General features: G+C 34.1%; 1 protein-coding gene across 2 annotated transcripts in view; it reads right to left on the bottom strand.

The window, feature by feature from the left end:
* The window catches only part of NEDD4 (NEDD4 E3 ubiquitin protein ligase), a 130,470-nt gene that overhangs the window by 81,150 nt on the left and 30,905 nt on the right, over nucleotides 1-18,415 (bottom strand). The window contains exons 1-4 of one of the 2 annotated variants that reach the window (XM_040620612.1): nucleotides 17,518-17,591; nucleotides 11,547-11,713; nucleotides 8,034-8,112; nucleotides 7,894-7,932 (exon numbers count right to left, since the gene is read on the bottom strand). In XM_040620612.1, coding sequence (XP_040476546.1) covers nucleotides 7,894-7,932; nucleotides 8,034-8,078 — 84 coding nt within the window. In that variant the 5' untranslated portion in view covers nucleotides 8,079-8,112; nucleotides 11,547-11,713; nucleotides 17,518-17,591. Of the gene's footprint in view, nucleotides 1-7,893; nucleotides 7,933-8,033; nucleotides 8,113-11,546; nucleotides 11,714-17,517; nucleotides 17,592-18,415 lie in introns of those variants that run through there. The other variant, XM_040620611.1, reaches the window with a different exon arrangement.

Raw genomic sequence — 18,415 nt, 5'->3', positions numbered from 1 at the left:
TTAAGCGTCTGCCTTCGGCTCAGGGCGTGCCCTCTCTCGCTGGCTGTCTCTATCTCTGTCGAATAAATAAATTTAAAAAAAAGTCTTAAAAAAAAAAAAGATTTTAGAACATTTTCATCACCTCAAAAAGAAACCCCACGCCCTTTAGCAGTCGCTCCTAATTTCCCCTCAACCTCCCCAGTCTCAGGCAACCTCCAATCTACTTTTTGTCTCTATAGATTCATCTATTCTACACATTGAATGTAATCGTATATGTGGTCTTTTGTAAATGGCTTCTCGCTACTTCTTGCGGTTCACCCATGTTGTAGCTTGTAACAGTCCTTCATTTCTTCATCCAGCTGAAAAATATCCCATTGCATGTATATACCCCATTTTGTGTATCCATTCATCTGTTGATAGACATTTCGTTTCTACTTTTTGAATATAATGATTAATGGTGCTATGAACACTCATGTACAAGTTTTTGTGTGGACATATATTGTAAATATTTTAAAATAAAATTTTAAAATAAAATGGTGTAAAAGTTAAATGGATTAGATAGGTATTTTTATTTTTTATTATTATTATTATTATTATTATTATTATTATTATTATTATTATTATTATTATTATTATTATTATTATTATTATTATTATTATTATTATTATTATTATTATTATTATTATTATTATTATTATTATTATTATTATTATTATTATTATTATTATTATTATTATTATTATTATTATTATTATTATTATTATTATTATTATTATTATTATTATTATTATTATTATTATTATTATTATTATTATTATTATTATTATTATTATTATTATTATTATTATTATTATTCTTTTAGAGAGAGAGAGTGAGCAGGGGTGGGAGGGGCAGAGGGAGAGAGGGAATTTTAAGCAGGCTCCATAACCAGCACGGAGCCTGACACAGGGCTCAATCTCACAACCTTGAGATCATGACTTGAGCCAAAAACAAGTCAGGTGCTTAACTGACTGAGCCATCCAGGTGCCCCAGAAAGGTATTTTTACAAGCATAAAGCATTATATAAATAGAAAGTATCTTGGCATTTTTATTTACATGTTTTAGGTCTGATTTCTCTATATAGTTATTTTCATCAACAAATAAAATAAATTATAGATACACAGTCATGCAGGAACATCCAAACAGTAAAAAAGATACATACTGAAATATAAATCTCTCTCCTATGCTTGTCTCATCCTCAGAGAAAATGCTGCAGTTTCTTAGGTCCTTCCAGAAGTATTTTATGCAAATACCAGTGTATGATAAAGCATTTTTGTTTCTGTTTTTACACAAGTAGGTGCATTATACACACGATGTGCTGTGCCTTTTCTCCTTCATTAGTGTATTTTGAAACTAATCTCTGTTCATACATATACATCTGTTTCTTTTCAAATAGCTAATGAGGATTTCACTGCATGGCTGTACCATAATTTACTTAGTGCTTTATTAATAGGGTGTCCCCCACTTCTTCCTAGCCAACAGAATTCTGACTTTATTCAAATAGTGGATGACAACGTGTGTCAGGGATAGATGCCCACTCCCCACTCCCAGGGGCTGAATCCTGATTCTTCTAAGCCTCATAATTCCATTCTCCTTACCCAAAACTGGGCTAGAAATACATACATGACACAATTCTAGCCCAAGAGATTAAGAATCAAAGTGTGTTTGTAGAGGTGGCGGAGTATAAATATGTGGATAAAAACACATAGGAAACAATACCAGAAAATCACACAGTGGTGGTTTTATGGTAATTACAGCTGATTTTTGTTCCTTTTAAAAAAATATATAACACATATTATATATGTAAATGTAATTATATATGAAATATTTATAATTGTTTCATTTGTCAGAATTTTCAGAACCAGGATCTCTACTACACAGGTAGAAAAAAAGAAAACCATACTACTTTGAAAAGGACACTATGGCGGACAAGTAATATGCTCAGAAAGGAGCTCCTCAGCCTCAGACACAGAGTTCACCCAGGCTGGGGTAACATGCACAACAGAAAGGACCCTGTGTTCCCACATTTTGAGATCCGCATTTCCCTACAGAACATATGCATGAACAGACACACATTTTGTAAATACAGTTGGCCCTTGAACAACATGGGGGTTGGGGTGCAGTTGAAAATCTGCATAGAAATTTTGACTCCCCCAAAACTCAACTGCTGATAGCCAACTGCTGACCACAAGTCTTATGGATAACATAAACATAAATCAAAATAATAAATGTGCTCATTGTTTACTGTGTATGTTATATATATTAAGTACTGTATTCTTAAAATAAGCTGAAGGAAAGAAAATGCTATTAAAATCATAAGGAAGAGAAATAGGTTTGTAGTACTGTACTGTATTTATTAAAAAAAAAATTCTGCATATAAGTGGACCCACACAGTTCAAACCTGTGTTGTTCAAGGGTCCACTGTGTAATACTCTGAGTATGACTACTGAGGACACAAACCAAGCACCATGGGAATATGAGGAATGCAGTGAGCTGTCTTTCTAGATGCTCCTACGCAAAGTACCTCTTCCCTCCCATAATCTGCCTCCCTTAGTCGAATCTGAGCACCTAACTGTAAGTGCAGATTTTACTATAATTTGCTATGAAGCCAACTTCAGTTTGGAGCCCTTCCTGTTTGTTAATCTACCAATAACTGTTCTCCGCAAAAACCTTCTTTGAACTTCATGTTTTCCCGAAGATATAAAGACTCCCTTCAACTTCTGACCACAATTTCCATTTGGTTAAAGGCCCAATAACCAAGTTGTGACTGTAATATATTATTTCTATATTCTATGTGAATACATGCCATTGAAAACATTTTGTGCTATGTATAAATAATGATATAAATGACAAAGAGGGAACTAGGGGACCGCACATAATAATGGTCTTTGTACAGAAAATACTAAATCACCATGTGCTTTCAGTTCTATTCTAGCTGTGATGAATTAGCATTGATCTAAATACAGATTTGTCTAGTTGTTGTTGCAATAAATTTGCAAAGTTCTGATGGAAATAAATGTGCAGCCTATGATCCCAGAGTAAAGCAACACTGGCTAGAACATTTGGTAATAGTGAAATTATGGTAAAAGAAACAATGAGTAAAAGACAGTAAAAGACACTAAGCTGCTCTATCATTTGCAAATGGCCTTCTTTCTTATTTTTGTGTTAACATCATTAATTCAAAAGTAGTACTTATTTTCGAGCATCTTTTCTAGAAGGAAATCAAGACCATCAAAAACAATGAGATTTCTAATTCTAATTTTAAATTTTAAAAAAATTCTGAATTTTAATTACAATTTAAATTCCTCTAACAGATATCCATCCATATTGTCTCTTTCTACTCATACTGGCTTTGATATATTTTTGCTTTTAGAGAATTGGTCCACTTTAGCTAAGTTAAAATTGTTGCCATAAAGTTGTCCATATTACACTATTATTATTATTATTATTATTACTATTGTCTGTGGGATATACCTTTCATTCTTTGTTTTTAAAGATTTATTTATTTTGGGGAGGGGAAGGAGCAGAGGGAGAGGGACAGAGAGAATCTCAAGCAACTCTCAGTTGAACTCAGAGTCTGAGGTGGGGCTCGATCTCATGACCCCGAGATCATGCATGACCTGAGCTGAAACCAAGAGTCTGTGGCTCAAATGACTGAGCCACCCAGGCGCCCTTGTGCCTTTCATTCTCCATAGCAGTCATTGAGTTTTCTCTCTTATTTGTGCTAGCTATAGGCTATCAATTTTATTAATCTTTTCAAAGAATCACCTTTAGTTTCATTTATTTTCTTGACTTTTTATCCATCTTCTATTTCATTGATTTCTATTCTTATTTCCTTCTACTTTTTTTTCTAAAATAGAAACTTAGATCACTGATTTTGTCTTTTTTTCTTTATCCTTTATAATCAGTTAAAATGTCTTATAATTTTCCTTACGATTTCCTTTTTGATCCACGGTTTATTTAAAATATGTTTGTTGGGGCGCCTGGGTGGTTCAGTCAGTTAAGCATCTGCCTTCGGCTCAGGTCTTGATCCCAGGGTCTTGGGAAGGAGTCCCACATTAGGCTCCCTGCTGAGCAGGGAGTGTGCTTCTCCCTCTCCCTCTGCCTGCTACTCCCTCTGCTTGTGCTCTGTCAATTAAATAAATAAAATCTTTATTTATTTTATTTTATTTTTTTAAAGATTTTATTTATTTATTTGACAGAGAGAGATACAGCCAGCGAGAGAGGGAACACAAGCAGGGGGAGTGGGAGAGGAAGAGGCAGGCTCCCAGGGGAGGAGCCTGATGTGGGGCTCGATCCCAGGACTCCAGGAGCCAAAGGCAGATGCTTAACAACTGAGCCACCCAGGCACCCCAAAATCTTTAAAAAACGTTGCTTAATTTCCAAATATTTGTGGATTTCCCAGGTATATTTGTATTACTGAATTCTATTTTCAGAGAATATGTTGAATCTCAAGCCTTTTAAATGTATTCAGGCTTGTTTCATGGCCCAATATATGGTCCATCTTGGTGAATGTTCCATAGGCATATAAAAAGAATGTATATTCTTCAGGTATTAGGTGTAGTCTTCTATACGTATGGGTTGATTGATAGTGTTGTTCAAATCTTTTATACATTTACTGACATTTACTAATTATTTTATTACTATTGAGAGAGGAGTGATAAAATTTTCAACTATTCTGAATTTATTTCCCTATTATCCGTCAATTTTTGCTTTATAATTTTGAACCTCTTTTATCAGGTGTGTCTTCCTGATGACTAAGCCCTTTTATGTTCACGAAATGTCCCTCTTTATCTCTAGTAATACTTTTCATCCTAAAGTCTACTGATCTAATGTTAATACAGCCTTACCAGGGTTTTTTTTTTGTTTGTTTGGGGCTTTCTTTTTCTTTCTTTTCTTTTTTTTTTTTTTTTTTTTTGGCTTAGTGTTTGAATGGTGTATCTTTTTCTGTACTTTTACTTTTGACCTGTCTTGTGTCTTTACATTCAAAGTGTGTCTCCTATTAAAAGCATATGGTTGAATCTTGCTTTTTGGGGGGACTTACTGAGATGGTTGGCTTTATGACCATCATCTTTCTATTTCTATTCTATTTATCTTTATTCCCTTTTATCTTTTTAAAAAAATTATTAATCGCGTATTTCTCAGTATTCCATTTTCTTTCCTTTATTGGATTTTTACCTATAATTTTCCATTTTAATTTTTTAGTGGCTGCTCTGAGGATTATAGTGTGCACCCTTAAGTATCACAATTGTAGGGGCCAGAGTTGAGCTACTTAGATCTCTTTCAAGAGAACCTACAGAGCTGCTAGACAGCCTCTGGCTAACCATGCACCGTTGAATCTACCCATTATTCTTCTACCATTTTTCCAGGCTGTCTTCAAAATTTCTTCATTATCTTCGGTTCCAGCAATTTGACTATGATGTGTCTGAGCATGGTTTTCATATGCTCTGTGTTTTGCTGAATTTCTTTAATCTCTAAAGGCATTTCTTTCACCAAATTTGGAAGGTTTTGGCCATTATCTCTTCAAGTATTTTTTTCCACCAATGTCTTTTTCTCCTTCTGAGACTTCAATGACCCAAACATTAAGCTCTTTTAATATTGTCCCCAGGTCCCCCAGGCTCTATTAATTTTTTTTCTATCTTTATTTTCTGTTCTTCAGATTAGATCATTTCTACTGCTTATCTTCAAGTTCACTAATGCTTTTCACTGTTATCTTCACTTTGCTATTGAGCTCATTCAGTGATTTTTAAAATTTCAGATATTCTTAAATTCTAATATTTCTGTTTCATTCTTTTTTACAGTATTTATTCTCTGCTGAGAATATCTATCTTCCCATTCATTTCCAGAGTGTCTACCTTTACATCACGGAGCATAACTATAATGGTTATAATAGCTGTTTTTATTTGGTAGTTGCTCTACTACCAAATTCCAATGTCTGCATCATCTTGCTTATGGCACTTGTTGATTGTCCTCTTTTGAGAACTGGTCATATTTTTGTGGTTTTTTGTATGTAAAATAATTTTAGACTCACTTTGAATATTATGTTGTGAGACTTCGGATCGTGCTAACATCCTTAATATCTTTACAGTTGTTTATAGCATCAGGTTAAGTTCAATGCCCTATCACTACAACATGGCTAAAACTGGAAGTGTCAATTTTTTTTTTTAATTCTTGAAAAAAATAACAATAGCTGAATACCTCTTTAATGTGATAAAAAAAATAAAAAGCTATGTTTAATGGAGAAAAGCTAGATTAATTCCCGTTAAAATTGGAAACAAGACAAATAAACATCCATCCCTATTACAGCTAAACATTATTTGACATGTGCAAGCCAATGAGGTTAGAAAGAAAAAAGAGTAAAAGGTACAAAAAAACTTCAATACATTGAAAACACATATATTTCTAAGAAAAACACAATAAAATAAGCAAAATAATAATAAAAGTGTAAGTAAATAAAACATTCAACCACTTGGGAATTTTAAAATTCTCTCCTAAGCAATACTTGTGCCAAAGAAGCAATCAAAACCAGAGGTTACCAAATCTGGAATTTATTCTGGTCAAAGTAAGCCAGAACTTTAGCTTCATTTTTCCCCATATGACTATCCAGTTGACTCAATACCATTTCCTCAAGAATCCAAAATTTGCAAACTGATTCAAAATGCAGTTTTCATGCCATACTAAATAGGGTAAGGGAGAGCTCCTTCTCTACATAAGAAAAACCAGAAGCACTCTAGTTGGTGCTGTTGGCTGGATCATCAGTAACAGCTTCTCAGATTTGCTTCAGCAATTTCTTCCCTTCCAATTCACTTTATTAAAACAAAACAAAATGAATTAAAAAAAAATCTTCAAATGTGGAATACAGAAGAGAGGCTTCTATTTTCCTGACTGAAGTCCAGTGTGACACCATACCAGCCTCCAGAGAGGCTGGTGTTTCAGGCACGGTCAACTACGTCAACCATTGCTGAGCGTGTAAGTAGGATGAGATGAGATGAATGTGGCAACACAGAGGTCAGTGATGACCTTAGTAAGAGCAGTTTTAGTCCAACGATGTGGGTGTGAGTTAGATTAGAGTGGGTTAAGGAATGCATCAGAGAAGCAGACATGAAGGGGGGCAGGCAACTCTTTCAAGAACATTGATTATTCAGGTGAACAGAGAAGTAAGTTCAAAGCTAAAGAGGAATATGAGGTCAAGGCAGGACATTTAAAGGATGGAAGGTACAACTGGGAATGATCCAGCAGAGAAAAGGAGATTACTGTTTGCATCTCTATCACTGCTGGGAGGGTGTTGATTCTGGCAGCAGCAAGGACTCTGACAAATAGGTACAAAGAGACATTGTCAACTTGAGGGACCTCCTGAGGAGTCTGAAATGACTGCTGATTTGGAGTTTGCTCTTATGGTATAGGGAGGAAGGGTGAGGGGGGAAAGGCAGGAATGTGAATGAAGGGTGTATAAGAAGAAATGCATCTACTTAGTGGTAGGCCCTCACCATCTCTTGTCCAGACCAGTCTATTTAATAAATGACTGGGGAGACACAAATATTGCATGATCTTTAGGGGAATACACCAAAATCTCTTAAATTGGAATAAGACTACCATATAGTTTCTAAATCAGAATTAAAGTAGAATAAGATAATTCCAGGTTTATAATTGTCTTTTACCTCTTTGTTACCTTATATACATGTTTTTTTAAATAAGATAAATGGTTCCAGGATCATGTCATCGAGGGAATACCCAGATTTAACACTTTTTAAATTTTTAAAAATCTAGACAAATTCTAATAAGATATAATTTAGAGTATTATAAGTGGTAACTTATCATTCTAACCTATTGAGAAAAATTTTTTGCTGTTTTACTGAAATAAAATACATACTTACTCTGAATAATATTTCTTCATTCCATTTTGGATTCAAAGTCTAAAAGACAATAAACAGAGTATAACTAAATTTTTTATATTTTGTTATATAAAATAAAATAAAGTATACTTAAAATTTTTTTGAATACTGCTAAGTCTAACCTTTTTAAGGGTTTTCGTTTGCACACTTGTAAAAATTCCATTCATTGGGTCATACAACGTCACTCTCACATAAGGATCACTGTTAAAATAAAAAAAAAATAATAATTGTTGCTTATTTCCAAACTCAGATTGCTCAAACTATAAAAATCAGAGATTTTTTCTTGTTAGCAATTTCTATAATTACTTCCTATGCTTAAAAGAAAGGGTTTTTTTTAGGCAGGAGTAAGTAATTATAGTAATTTTTGCATCTTGTTAAAAAGCTAAAGTACTGTGTTAGTGAAATAGACAAAGAATCGGAAAGAAAACCTTTTAATCCAATTTAATGATTTCCAACCTTTTAAGATTTTTGAAATTTTGTTCAATTTTTATTACAGTCTTTCTTCTTTTGGGTTAATATGGCTAATTTAATGATTCTCGAGACTAGCTTTGCAAGACCTCAGTTTGTTCCAAGTTATCTCATGGGTGTAAATATTTTTTTACAAAATAAGACAAAGTGCTTTCAGTTCAAAATAACTATGTGTCATGTAACCTCTTCTACAAAGAAACATGGAAAAGAAAAATCTTGTGATATTTAAGTTTGCAAAGCAAAAGAGTGTAGACACTTTACTTGTCCATGGTAGAATTTCTTCCAATTTCCTCTGGGGATCCTAAAGACTCATGATTCTCCACCACCAACTCCCCCTCCCATTTCCTCATACAACCTTACCTCTTACTTTAATTGACAAAAATCAAAGCCATCAGACCACTCCCAACGTCCTGGTATTTATCATAACTCATCTTTACCCCTAACCTCAGCGATTCAGGTATTATGCCTCCTGTTTGAGGCCAATTCCTCTTTGTGCATGTTCCTCCCACCTGCTCTGGAATCTTGCATCATCTGTTTTCACTTCTCCCTTTTACATTTCCAGCTTTTCTTTTGCCCTAGGTTTTTCTAATCATATAAATGCATTTTTAACTCCCCCCTCCTTAACTCTCCCTCCTTCCTCCAGCAGAGTAAGCTAGATTGTCTTTCTTCCCAGCTCAACCTTTCCAGGAAAAGAATCTGCAATAACATTAATAACAATAATGACTAATATTTATATAGCAATTACTCTGTGCCAGGCACCATTCTATACAGTTTATATATATTAACTCTTGAAATCCTTATAACTATCTATGAGGTAGCTATGGTTATTGTCTTTATTTTGTACAGACAGATAGGTCAGTCAACTCATCACAGATCATGCAGCTAGTTAAGTGCAAGGACAAGAACCCACACTCAAGCACCTAGCTCCAGAGGCCATGTTCTCAGCCACATAGCCAACCATTTCCCTTTCTTCATTTCCTTGACTCCCGCTGTTCTTGAAAGCCCTAGAATTTGGTTTCTATCTCTTTCCTTCTGACCCATTCCTCTGAAACTGCTCTTTAAAAGTCACCGATTTGCTAAAGCAATCAACACCTTCCAGGCACTTATTTTGTTGGTCCTCTCTGTATTTGATACTACTGATTACTTTCTCTGTGAAACTAATCTCATTTGCTTTCATGACACAACTCCTTTCTGGTTGTCCTCATACTATTCTAACTGTTCCCTCTCTGTCTCCTTCTCAGGCTCCTCGCCTGCAATCTACCAGGTAAACACTGAAATTCCCTAAAGTATTAAAGTATTGCCCTTGGCCTTTTGTTCTCTCAATGTTTTCCCTTCACAATCTCATCTATGGTTTCATCAAATATAAATATTAAATCTAAATCTAAATCTAAATATATATCCTCGATCTTACCACCCACCTAGACCCTTTCACCTGGATTGTCCGCAGACAGTGTCTGTTTCAGAGTTTTGCCCCCCCCCCTTTTTTTTTTTTTGCCTTTTTCCATGTTACTTATTCACAGTCAACTAGCTACATGAAGGGGATAAACAAATTAGTAGGAGCTTTTGTGGAAAACGGGGTATAGGTAGAAGGGTGGGACTTAAACAGAAAATAATCTTACACACAGTGAGACAGAAGATTTACAGATATCCTTTTAAAAAATGGTATCCTCTGAGGATAACAGAGAAAGATAAAATCATCATGAATAAAATAAGCTAGCAACTTCTTATCATTGCATGACCCAAAACAAAAGTCTCAGAAAATGGTTTACATTTTCTGTCATGATTTACGATACTCATGCAATACATATTTGCCACACGGAAAAATTAAGACTAACACTGAGTAACAGATTAATACAATGCAGAGGGAAGTAGAGTACATGAAAATAGCTATCATCTGGTAGCAAAAATAGATTTATGCTGATGTTAATATCAAAATTAAAGACATTCAAGTAAATTATGCAATACATTACAACTATTATTCCTAACATCGTAAGAACAGCTTCTTATTGTTCCTACTCATAACTAACAGGTCTGAGAAGGGTTTTGCCCATTTTTTAATTGGCTATTTTACTACATTATTTTTGAGCTGCAAGAGGTCTTTATATATTGTGAATTAAAGGCCTCTATCAAATATATGTTTTGAAAATATTTTCTCCCAATCTGTGCCTTGCCTTTTCCTATTCTTACCTGTGTCTTGCAAATAAGTTTTTAATCCTGATGAAGTCCATGTCAACATTTTTCTTCCTTTATGGTTCATACTTTTTAAGTCCCACTCAAGAAATCTTTGTGTAACCCAGGAGAGCATAGATTCTCTCCTATGTGTCCCTGTAGAAGTTTTATAATTTTAGCTCTTATTAATTTTCTGTATGATGTGTGGTAAGGAACAAGATTCATTTTGTTCCATAGAGATAACCTGTTGTTCCAGTACCAAAGACTATCCTTCTCTTGAATTACCTTAACACTTTTTAATGAAAAACAACCAGCCATATATGTGTGTGTGTATTTCTATACTCTTTCTTCTATTCCATTGAACAATATATCTATTCTTACACCAATGCCACTCTGTTTTGATTACTATAGCTGTAGAGTAAGTCTTGAAATCTCAGGTAGCATAACTTCTCCAATTTTGTTCTTCCTTTATGAACTTGTTTTGGTTTATTCTATGTCCTTTGACTCTCCATTAAAAATAATGGAATCAGTTTATCAATTTCTCCAAAAACACACACTGGGATTTTGACTGAGACTGTGCAAAATCTAATTAATTTGAAGAAAGATAAAACTCTAATAAAAGCGAATCTTCCAATCCATGAACATAGCATACTTATCCATTGATTTAAATCTTTGATTTCCGTCAGTAATGTTTTGTAGTTTTCGTGTACATTTCCTGCAAATCTTTTGTTAAATTTATTTCTAAGTTTGTTTTTAAGTAGACTCCATCCCCTGTGTGGAGCCAAACATGGGACTTGAACTCACTACCCTGAGATTAAGACCTGGGCTGAGATGAAGAGACAGATGCTTAACCAACGCCACCCAGGCGTCCCTCTGGGTTTTATTTTTATGCTATTGCAAATGCATATTTTAAAAACTTATTTTCCAATTGTTCATTGATAGGATATAAAAATATAATTGATTTTGGTACATTGAGTTTGTATCTTGTGGTCTTGTACCTTATTAGGTCTAGCAGATTTTTTTGTAGATTCTTTAGGGCTTTCCATGTACATGATCATGTTGTCTGCAAATAAAGACAGATTTCTTCCTTTTCAGTCTGCATCACTTTAATTTCTTCTCCTTGTCACATTATACAGCTAGGACATCCAGTACAGTGTTGAATTGACTGTAACAGCACAAAACCTTGTCTTATTACTGAATTTAAGTAGAAAGCATTCACACTGTCACCATTGAGGATGATGTTAGCTATTGGTTTTTTCATAATAACCTTAATCAGGTTTAGAACATTCTCATCTGTCCCTAGTTTATTAGGAGCTTCTATCATGAATGGGTGTTGAATTCTGTCAGATGCTTATTTTTGCTTTCATTGAAATGATCACATAGTTTTCATTTATTCCATTAATATGATGAATTGTACTGATTAATTTTTGGATGTTAAACCAATCTTACATTTTATTCTTAGCTTGCTGAGATTTCTTTTTTTTTTTCCATGAACAGGTGTTGGATTTTGTCAAATGTACTTTCTATACCTACTGAAGTAATAATGTGTTTTTTCTTCTGTACCATATCAATATGATGAGTTACATTGATTACATATATTTTTCTAAAGATTTTATTTATTTATTTGAAAGAGAGAGCATGAGCAGGAGGGGGGGTGGAAGGAGAGCAAGAAGCGGGCTCCCCACTGAGCAAGGAGTCTGATGTGGGGCTCGATCCCAGGACCCTGAGATCATGACCTGAGTTAAAGGCAGATGCTTAACCGACTGAGCCACCCAGGTGTCCCGGATAAGATTTTTTTTTTTTTATACCAGAACATTTATTATTGTGTGACTTAGTGTTGAAATCCTTAAGATGAACTGGAGGCCCCAATGAAGTTTACTTATTGTTCTTTCATGGAATCCATGCTTGAATCTGCAGTATACAATTTTGGGGTGCCTCATTCAACCAGTCCCAGTGGTATTTCATCTTTTAGCCTTGGCTACTTATACTTTCTCTTCCACTTGACAGGACAGCCACAGTTGCCACAGGTCAAGGTAGCGGGCCTTAGAGCCACAGTGGCAGCATACCATGTGCATCTTACTGTGATGCTTTCTAAATGATGATGCCCCCTTTGTCATCTTGTTTCTATAGCTGAGACCAAAGAGGCTGGAAGAGTAGGCACTTCCACTATATCCTACACTGATAGATTCTTTTTTTAAAAAAATGTTGCACAAACCTTACATTCCTAGAAAAATGCTCACCTGGTCATATATTGTTACATATTGATCAATATAGGGCTATTCAAACTTTCTATTTCTTCTGTGATTAATTTTGGTAATTTTTGTCTTTCAAGGATTTTGTCTACTTCATCTAAGTGGTGTACAATTCCTTATTGGTCTAAAGTTGTGCACAGTGTTCCCTTTTTGTCTTTTTCAATTCCATAGGATCTGTAGCAATGCCTCTGCTTTCATTCCTACTATGGTAATTTGTGCCTTCTCTCTTTTGTTCTTGATCCATCTAGCTAGAAGTTTAAAATTTTAATTGATCCCTTCAAAAAACAAGCTTTTGGCTGCAATGATTTTTTTCTATCATTATGTATTTTCTACTTCACTAATTTCCGCACTTACCTTTATTATTTTCTTTCTACTTACTTTGGAATTAATTTGCTCTTCTTTTTCTAATTTCTTAAGATCAGAACTCAAATCATTCATTAGATTTTGCTCCTTTTCTAAGTTAGGCATTTTAAAACTATACATTTTCCTCTAAATATTACTCTAGCTGCATTCCCAAAATTTTGATATTGCTGTATTTTCATTTTCATTCTGTTCATTCTGTTCAAGTTGTTTTCTAATTTCTCTTGTGGTTTCTTCTTTGACCCATAGATTATTTAAAAGAATAGTGCTTTATTTCCAAATATTTGGTGTTTTTCTAAATATCACAATATCACTTATTTATAATTTAATTTCAGTGTTATCAGAGAACATCTTCTATATAATTGCAACGATTTCAAAATTCCTGAAACTTGTTCTAACATGGTCTGTGTTGGTGAATGTACCATAGGCACTTGAAAAGAATGTGAATTTTGCAATTGTTTATTGTTTTATGGCCCAACATATTACGGCTGACAGACTCTAGGGTAGCTCCTATTATCCCTACCTCCTAATGTTCATGCCCTTTGTTTCATCCTCCTTTTAAATGTGGGAAGGACCTATGTATTCTAACCAATACATTATGACAAAAATGATAAAATGTATGTGGTTGTATTATGTAAGATTGTAACCCATCTATGCTTAGAGACCCCCTCCTTTGCTAGCTTTGAAAAAGCAAGCTGTTAGCTTGAGAGCTGCCATATGAAGGTCATGCAGTAAGGAACTTAGGGTGGCCTCTGGCTGACAACCAGCAAAACTGAAGCCCTCAGTCTGGCAGCTGCAAGGAACTGAATGCTATCAATAACCACATGAGTTTGAGAGTGGATTCTTCCCCCAAATAAGCCTCAGATGAGGCCATACCCCTAGCGAATAAATACCTTGACTGCAGTTCTGTGAGACCCTGAAGCAGACAACGTAGCTAAAGATACAAGGACTCTGACCCACAGAAACTGAGATAATAAGTGTTTGTTCTTTTAGCTAAGTTTATGGTAATCATAGTCATGGAGATATAGATTATTTATAGATAAATAATACATTTGTGGGCTATGCTGGTGAATGTACTACGCCCACTTGAAAAGAAATATATGTGCAGTTGTTAGAAATAGTGTTCCTTATGTTGAAGTTGTTCATAATATTGCTCAAATTTGTGTTTTTGTTGATTTTCTAATCTAGTTGTTCATCTGCTGAGAGAGGTGTTAATGTCTCCACTACGATTATGGAATTTTTTTCTTTATCCTTTTAATTCTGTCCAGCTTTGCTTCATATATTTTCAAGTTCTGTCAATAAGTACATATTTATGATTGTTTTATAATTTATTTGTGATTTATGATTTAATGGCCTCCTGGTTACTCTTTTATTGTTATGACATGTCTGCAAATACTTTCTGATGTTGAAATCTATTTTATCAGATAAATCCACTTCAGTCTTTTTATGCTTACTGCCTGTGTGGCATATTTCTTTGGGTCCATTTTATTTCACCTTAGCTGTGTCTTTATATTTTAAATATATCTTTTATAAACAATATGCAATTAGGTCTTGTTTTTCAATCCATTCTAACAACCTCTGCTTCATATTTATCTTAGTCCATTAATGTTTAATGCTATTTTTGATAAAATTGGATTTAGGTCTACTAATTTATTATTGGTTTTCTATTCTTCCCCTTCCCCCCCTTTTTTTCCTTTTTCTTTTTCTCTTTCTTTCTTTCTTTTTTTTTTTTATCATTTAGATCATTTATTCTTCCTTTCCTGGACTTTTATTTAATAATTTTATTTTTTCAGGAATTTCATTAAAAAATGTCTGTTGGTTTTTCATCTATAATTCTTTATATCATTTTTAGTGGCTTATCTAGATATTACAAAACGTACTCTCAATTTTTTATTCCACTTACATTTAATAATGTATCATTCTACTAAACATATATTTAGTTTAGTAAACAGGTCCATAACTGTGTTGAGGAGCTGGAGCTAGTGTATTAAATTCAGAATATGCAGACTAGGATCTACTGAGTGAGGAGGAAGAAACCACCCACACGGGGTTGACAGATAGCTCCCTCGGCATCTGAGCTCCCACTCTGGGGAAGTGAAAACCCCAGGGTCATTTTGATTGAAGGTATTTTTACTACACCCACATAAAAGTAGTAAAGCACAAGATTTGTTACTTACAGATCCCAGAAATGGGAGGAAATGGGGAGGAGCAATAAGACAGAAGAAAGGCAGTCCTCTGTTATCAGGTCATGAGCCAGTAGGAGATAAAGAACAGGGTGGCAAGCACCTATTACTTATAAAGTGGTTGGGGTGGAGGTCACTAACTTTTTGGGGTCTTAACTCTAAGTGGTTATTTTAAAAAGGGTGCCCTGAGTTACAAGAGGTAACTTGTGGCAGAAATCCTGAGCTCAGGTCCTTATCTAAATGTCCAGACTCGGGGTGTGAGCGGGGTTGTCATAATGTAAAATGTTTAGGCAGCAACTAAAAATAGCTGTTCTGGGGCGCCTGGGTAGTGCAGTCGTTAAGCGTCTGCCGTCGGCTCAGGGCGTGATCCCAGCGTTCTGGGATCGAGTCCCACATCGGGCTCCTCCGCTGAGAGCCTGCTTCTTCCTCTCCCACTCCCCCTGCTTGTGTTCCCTCTCTCGCTGGCTGTCTGTCACATAAATAAATAAAATCTTTAAAAAAATAAAAATAAAAATAAAAATAGTTGTTCTTCTTGTGATGATAACCCACACCCATTCCTGTCCTTTATGCTATAGTTGTTATCTATATTCCATCTACATTAAATAAAAATCCTGCAAGAAGTGTTATAAGTTGTGATTTAAACAGGCATATTTTTTAAGTTATAAAAACAACAAAAATCTTTTTCATATTCCCAGATATTAACCATTTCCTTATTCTTTTCTGAAGATCTGAGTTTCCATCTATTATCTATTCTTTTTTAGATGGAAGAACTTCCTTTACCTCTTCTAATGGTTCAGGTCTACCAATAATAAAATCTTACAGTTTTATCTGAAAATGTTATTATTTTGTCATCATCCTGAAGGATATTTTCACTGAATACAGAATTCTGGATTGACAGTTGTTATTCTACTGTTCCAATTTCTTCTGGCCTCCATAGTTTCTTGGGAGAAGTCAACCCTTAACTGAATTGTAGTTCCCACGTATGTAATATGTCATTTTCTTCTCTTTCTTATGTCAGGATTTTTCTTTATACTTGGCTTTCCACAGTTTGACTATGATGTGCCTCAGTAGTTCTTCTTAGTGTTATTGTGTTTGGGATTTTTGAATACTATATATTTGTATCTTTCATCAAATTTTTAAAAGTTGGCCACTATTTCTTTAAAAAAATGTTTTATCTCATTTTTTCCCCTCTCCTCTATTTCTAGGACTTTGATTTCATGTATGTTAGACTGTCTGATATTATCTAAGAAGTCCCTGAGTCGCTGTTCATTTTTAAAAATTATTTTCAATCTTTGTCTCTCTCTCTCTCTTTTTAAGTAGGCTCCATACCTAGGGTGGAGCCCAAGGCAGGGCCTGAACTCCCCACCTTGAGACTAAGACCTGAGCTGAGATCAAGAGTTGGACCCTTAACCAACTGAGCCACCCAGGTGCCCCATCCCTCTCATTTGCTAATTAGGAAATAATTTCTACTGATCTAATTTTAAGTTCAGTTAAGTTTTCCTCTTCATCTGAATTCTGCTGTTAATTCTACCTGATTTTCAATTTCAAATATTGTAATTTTCAGTTCTAGAATTCTCATTTTTATGGTTTCTATCTCATTCTTGAGATTTCTAATCTTTAGTGGTACAATATCAAGTATTAACATGTTTTTGAGCGTATTTTCTTTTTTCTACTGAGAATGTGTTCCATTTTCCTGATTCTTTATAGATCAAATAATTCTGGCTTATATCCTGGACATTGTAAGTACTAAGTTGTAGAGACTCTGGATTCTGCAAACTTTCTCTGATGATTATTTGTTTTATTTTATTATCCAATTAATTATCTTATCTGGATGAGAACCACAACCATGTTTCTTAGGCAGCAACTCTTATCTCTATTCAGATCTTTTGTCTTTAGCTAAGTTGCTTTGAATCTGCTATCACATTTGTGATTCAGGGTCAGCAGATATCCATAGATACAGTTTGGGAATCTACTTTCTGTGTTTATTCCTTCCAGAATCCCCACCATTGTCATGTGGTAGATACCAAGGAATTTACTGGAAACACCAATTGGAAATATAATCATTCCAATTTGCACACTAATTTACCAATAATATTATTCAATTATTCATCTTGCCAACGTTTAGAAAAAAAACCAGTGCAGTTTAAAATTATAACTCAACTTAATATACTTACCTAGCTCCCAAGATATCCTTTTTGGCAAGGCCTATTCCAGCTATGACTTTGACCCTCACAATTCGTGAATTTTCCTAAAATACAAAATTTTATATATTATTTTTATGTACTTTACAACATATCTAAGACACATACTTTTATATACATATCAAATAAAGTAATCAGGATTTTAAAATTACTTGGAGGACTCTTTTTCAAGAATTAATTTGATTAAAAGATATGTAAGAGAAAATAAAAACGATATTGTTATTTCTAGATAACTTGATTATCTACAAAGAAAAGTCAAAAAAACTATAGTTAAATTATTACATTAAGAACTTATCATTGCTTCCAGGAAAATCTACAGCCAAATTCTTAGTACTAATATTTTCATTGTTGCTATGTACACAAAAACACAAAAGAGCTTATAATCGTTTGTAATAACTATTTAGAATGGTAATTATTTTTTTAAAGTTTTAATTTAAATTCTAGTTAGTTAACATACAGTACAATATTAGTTTTAGGTGTACAATTTAGTGATTCAACTCTTACATGAAACAACCAGTGCTCACCACAAGTGCACTCCTTAATCCCCATCACCTATTTAACCCATCCCCCTGCCCGCCTCCCCTCTGGTAACCATCAGTTTGTTCTCTATAGTTAAGAGTCAGCTTCTTGGTTTGCCTTTCTCTCTCTTTTTTCCCCTATGCTCATTATTTTAAAAATTCCATTCAATAGATTATACATTAAATAAAACCATAGTATATTGATACTGTAACAAATCAAGTATTAAATTTCCTGGATATCATAATACTGTTTTAAGGTTTTATATAAAGATGTCTTTTGAGATACATATTGAAATATTTAGGGATAAAGTGTGTGATAAAGTACAATTTAGTCTTAAATGTTTCAGCAAATA

This window comes from Ursus maritimus, unplaced genomic scaffold, assembly GCF_017311325.1.
Source record: "Ursus maritimus isolate PB19 unplaced genomic scaffold, ASM1731132v1 scaffold_35, whole genome shotgun sequence".
NCBI lineage: Eukaryota > Metazoa > Chordata > Mammalia > Carnivora > Ursidae > Ursus > Ursus maritimus.
Note: the sequence above shows the minus strand (reverse complement) of the source record. Positions and strands in the feature narration are given on the sequence as shown.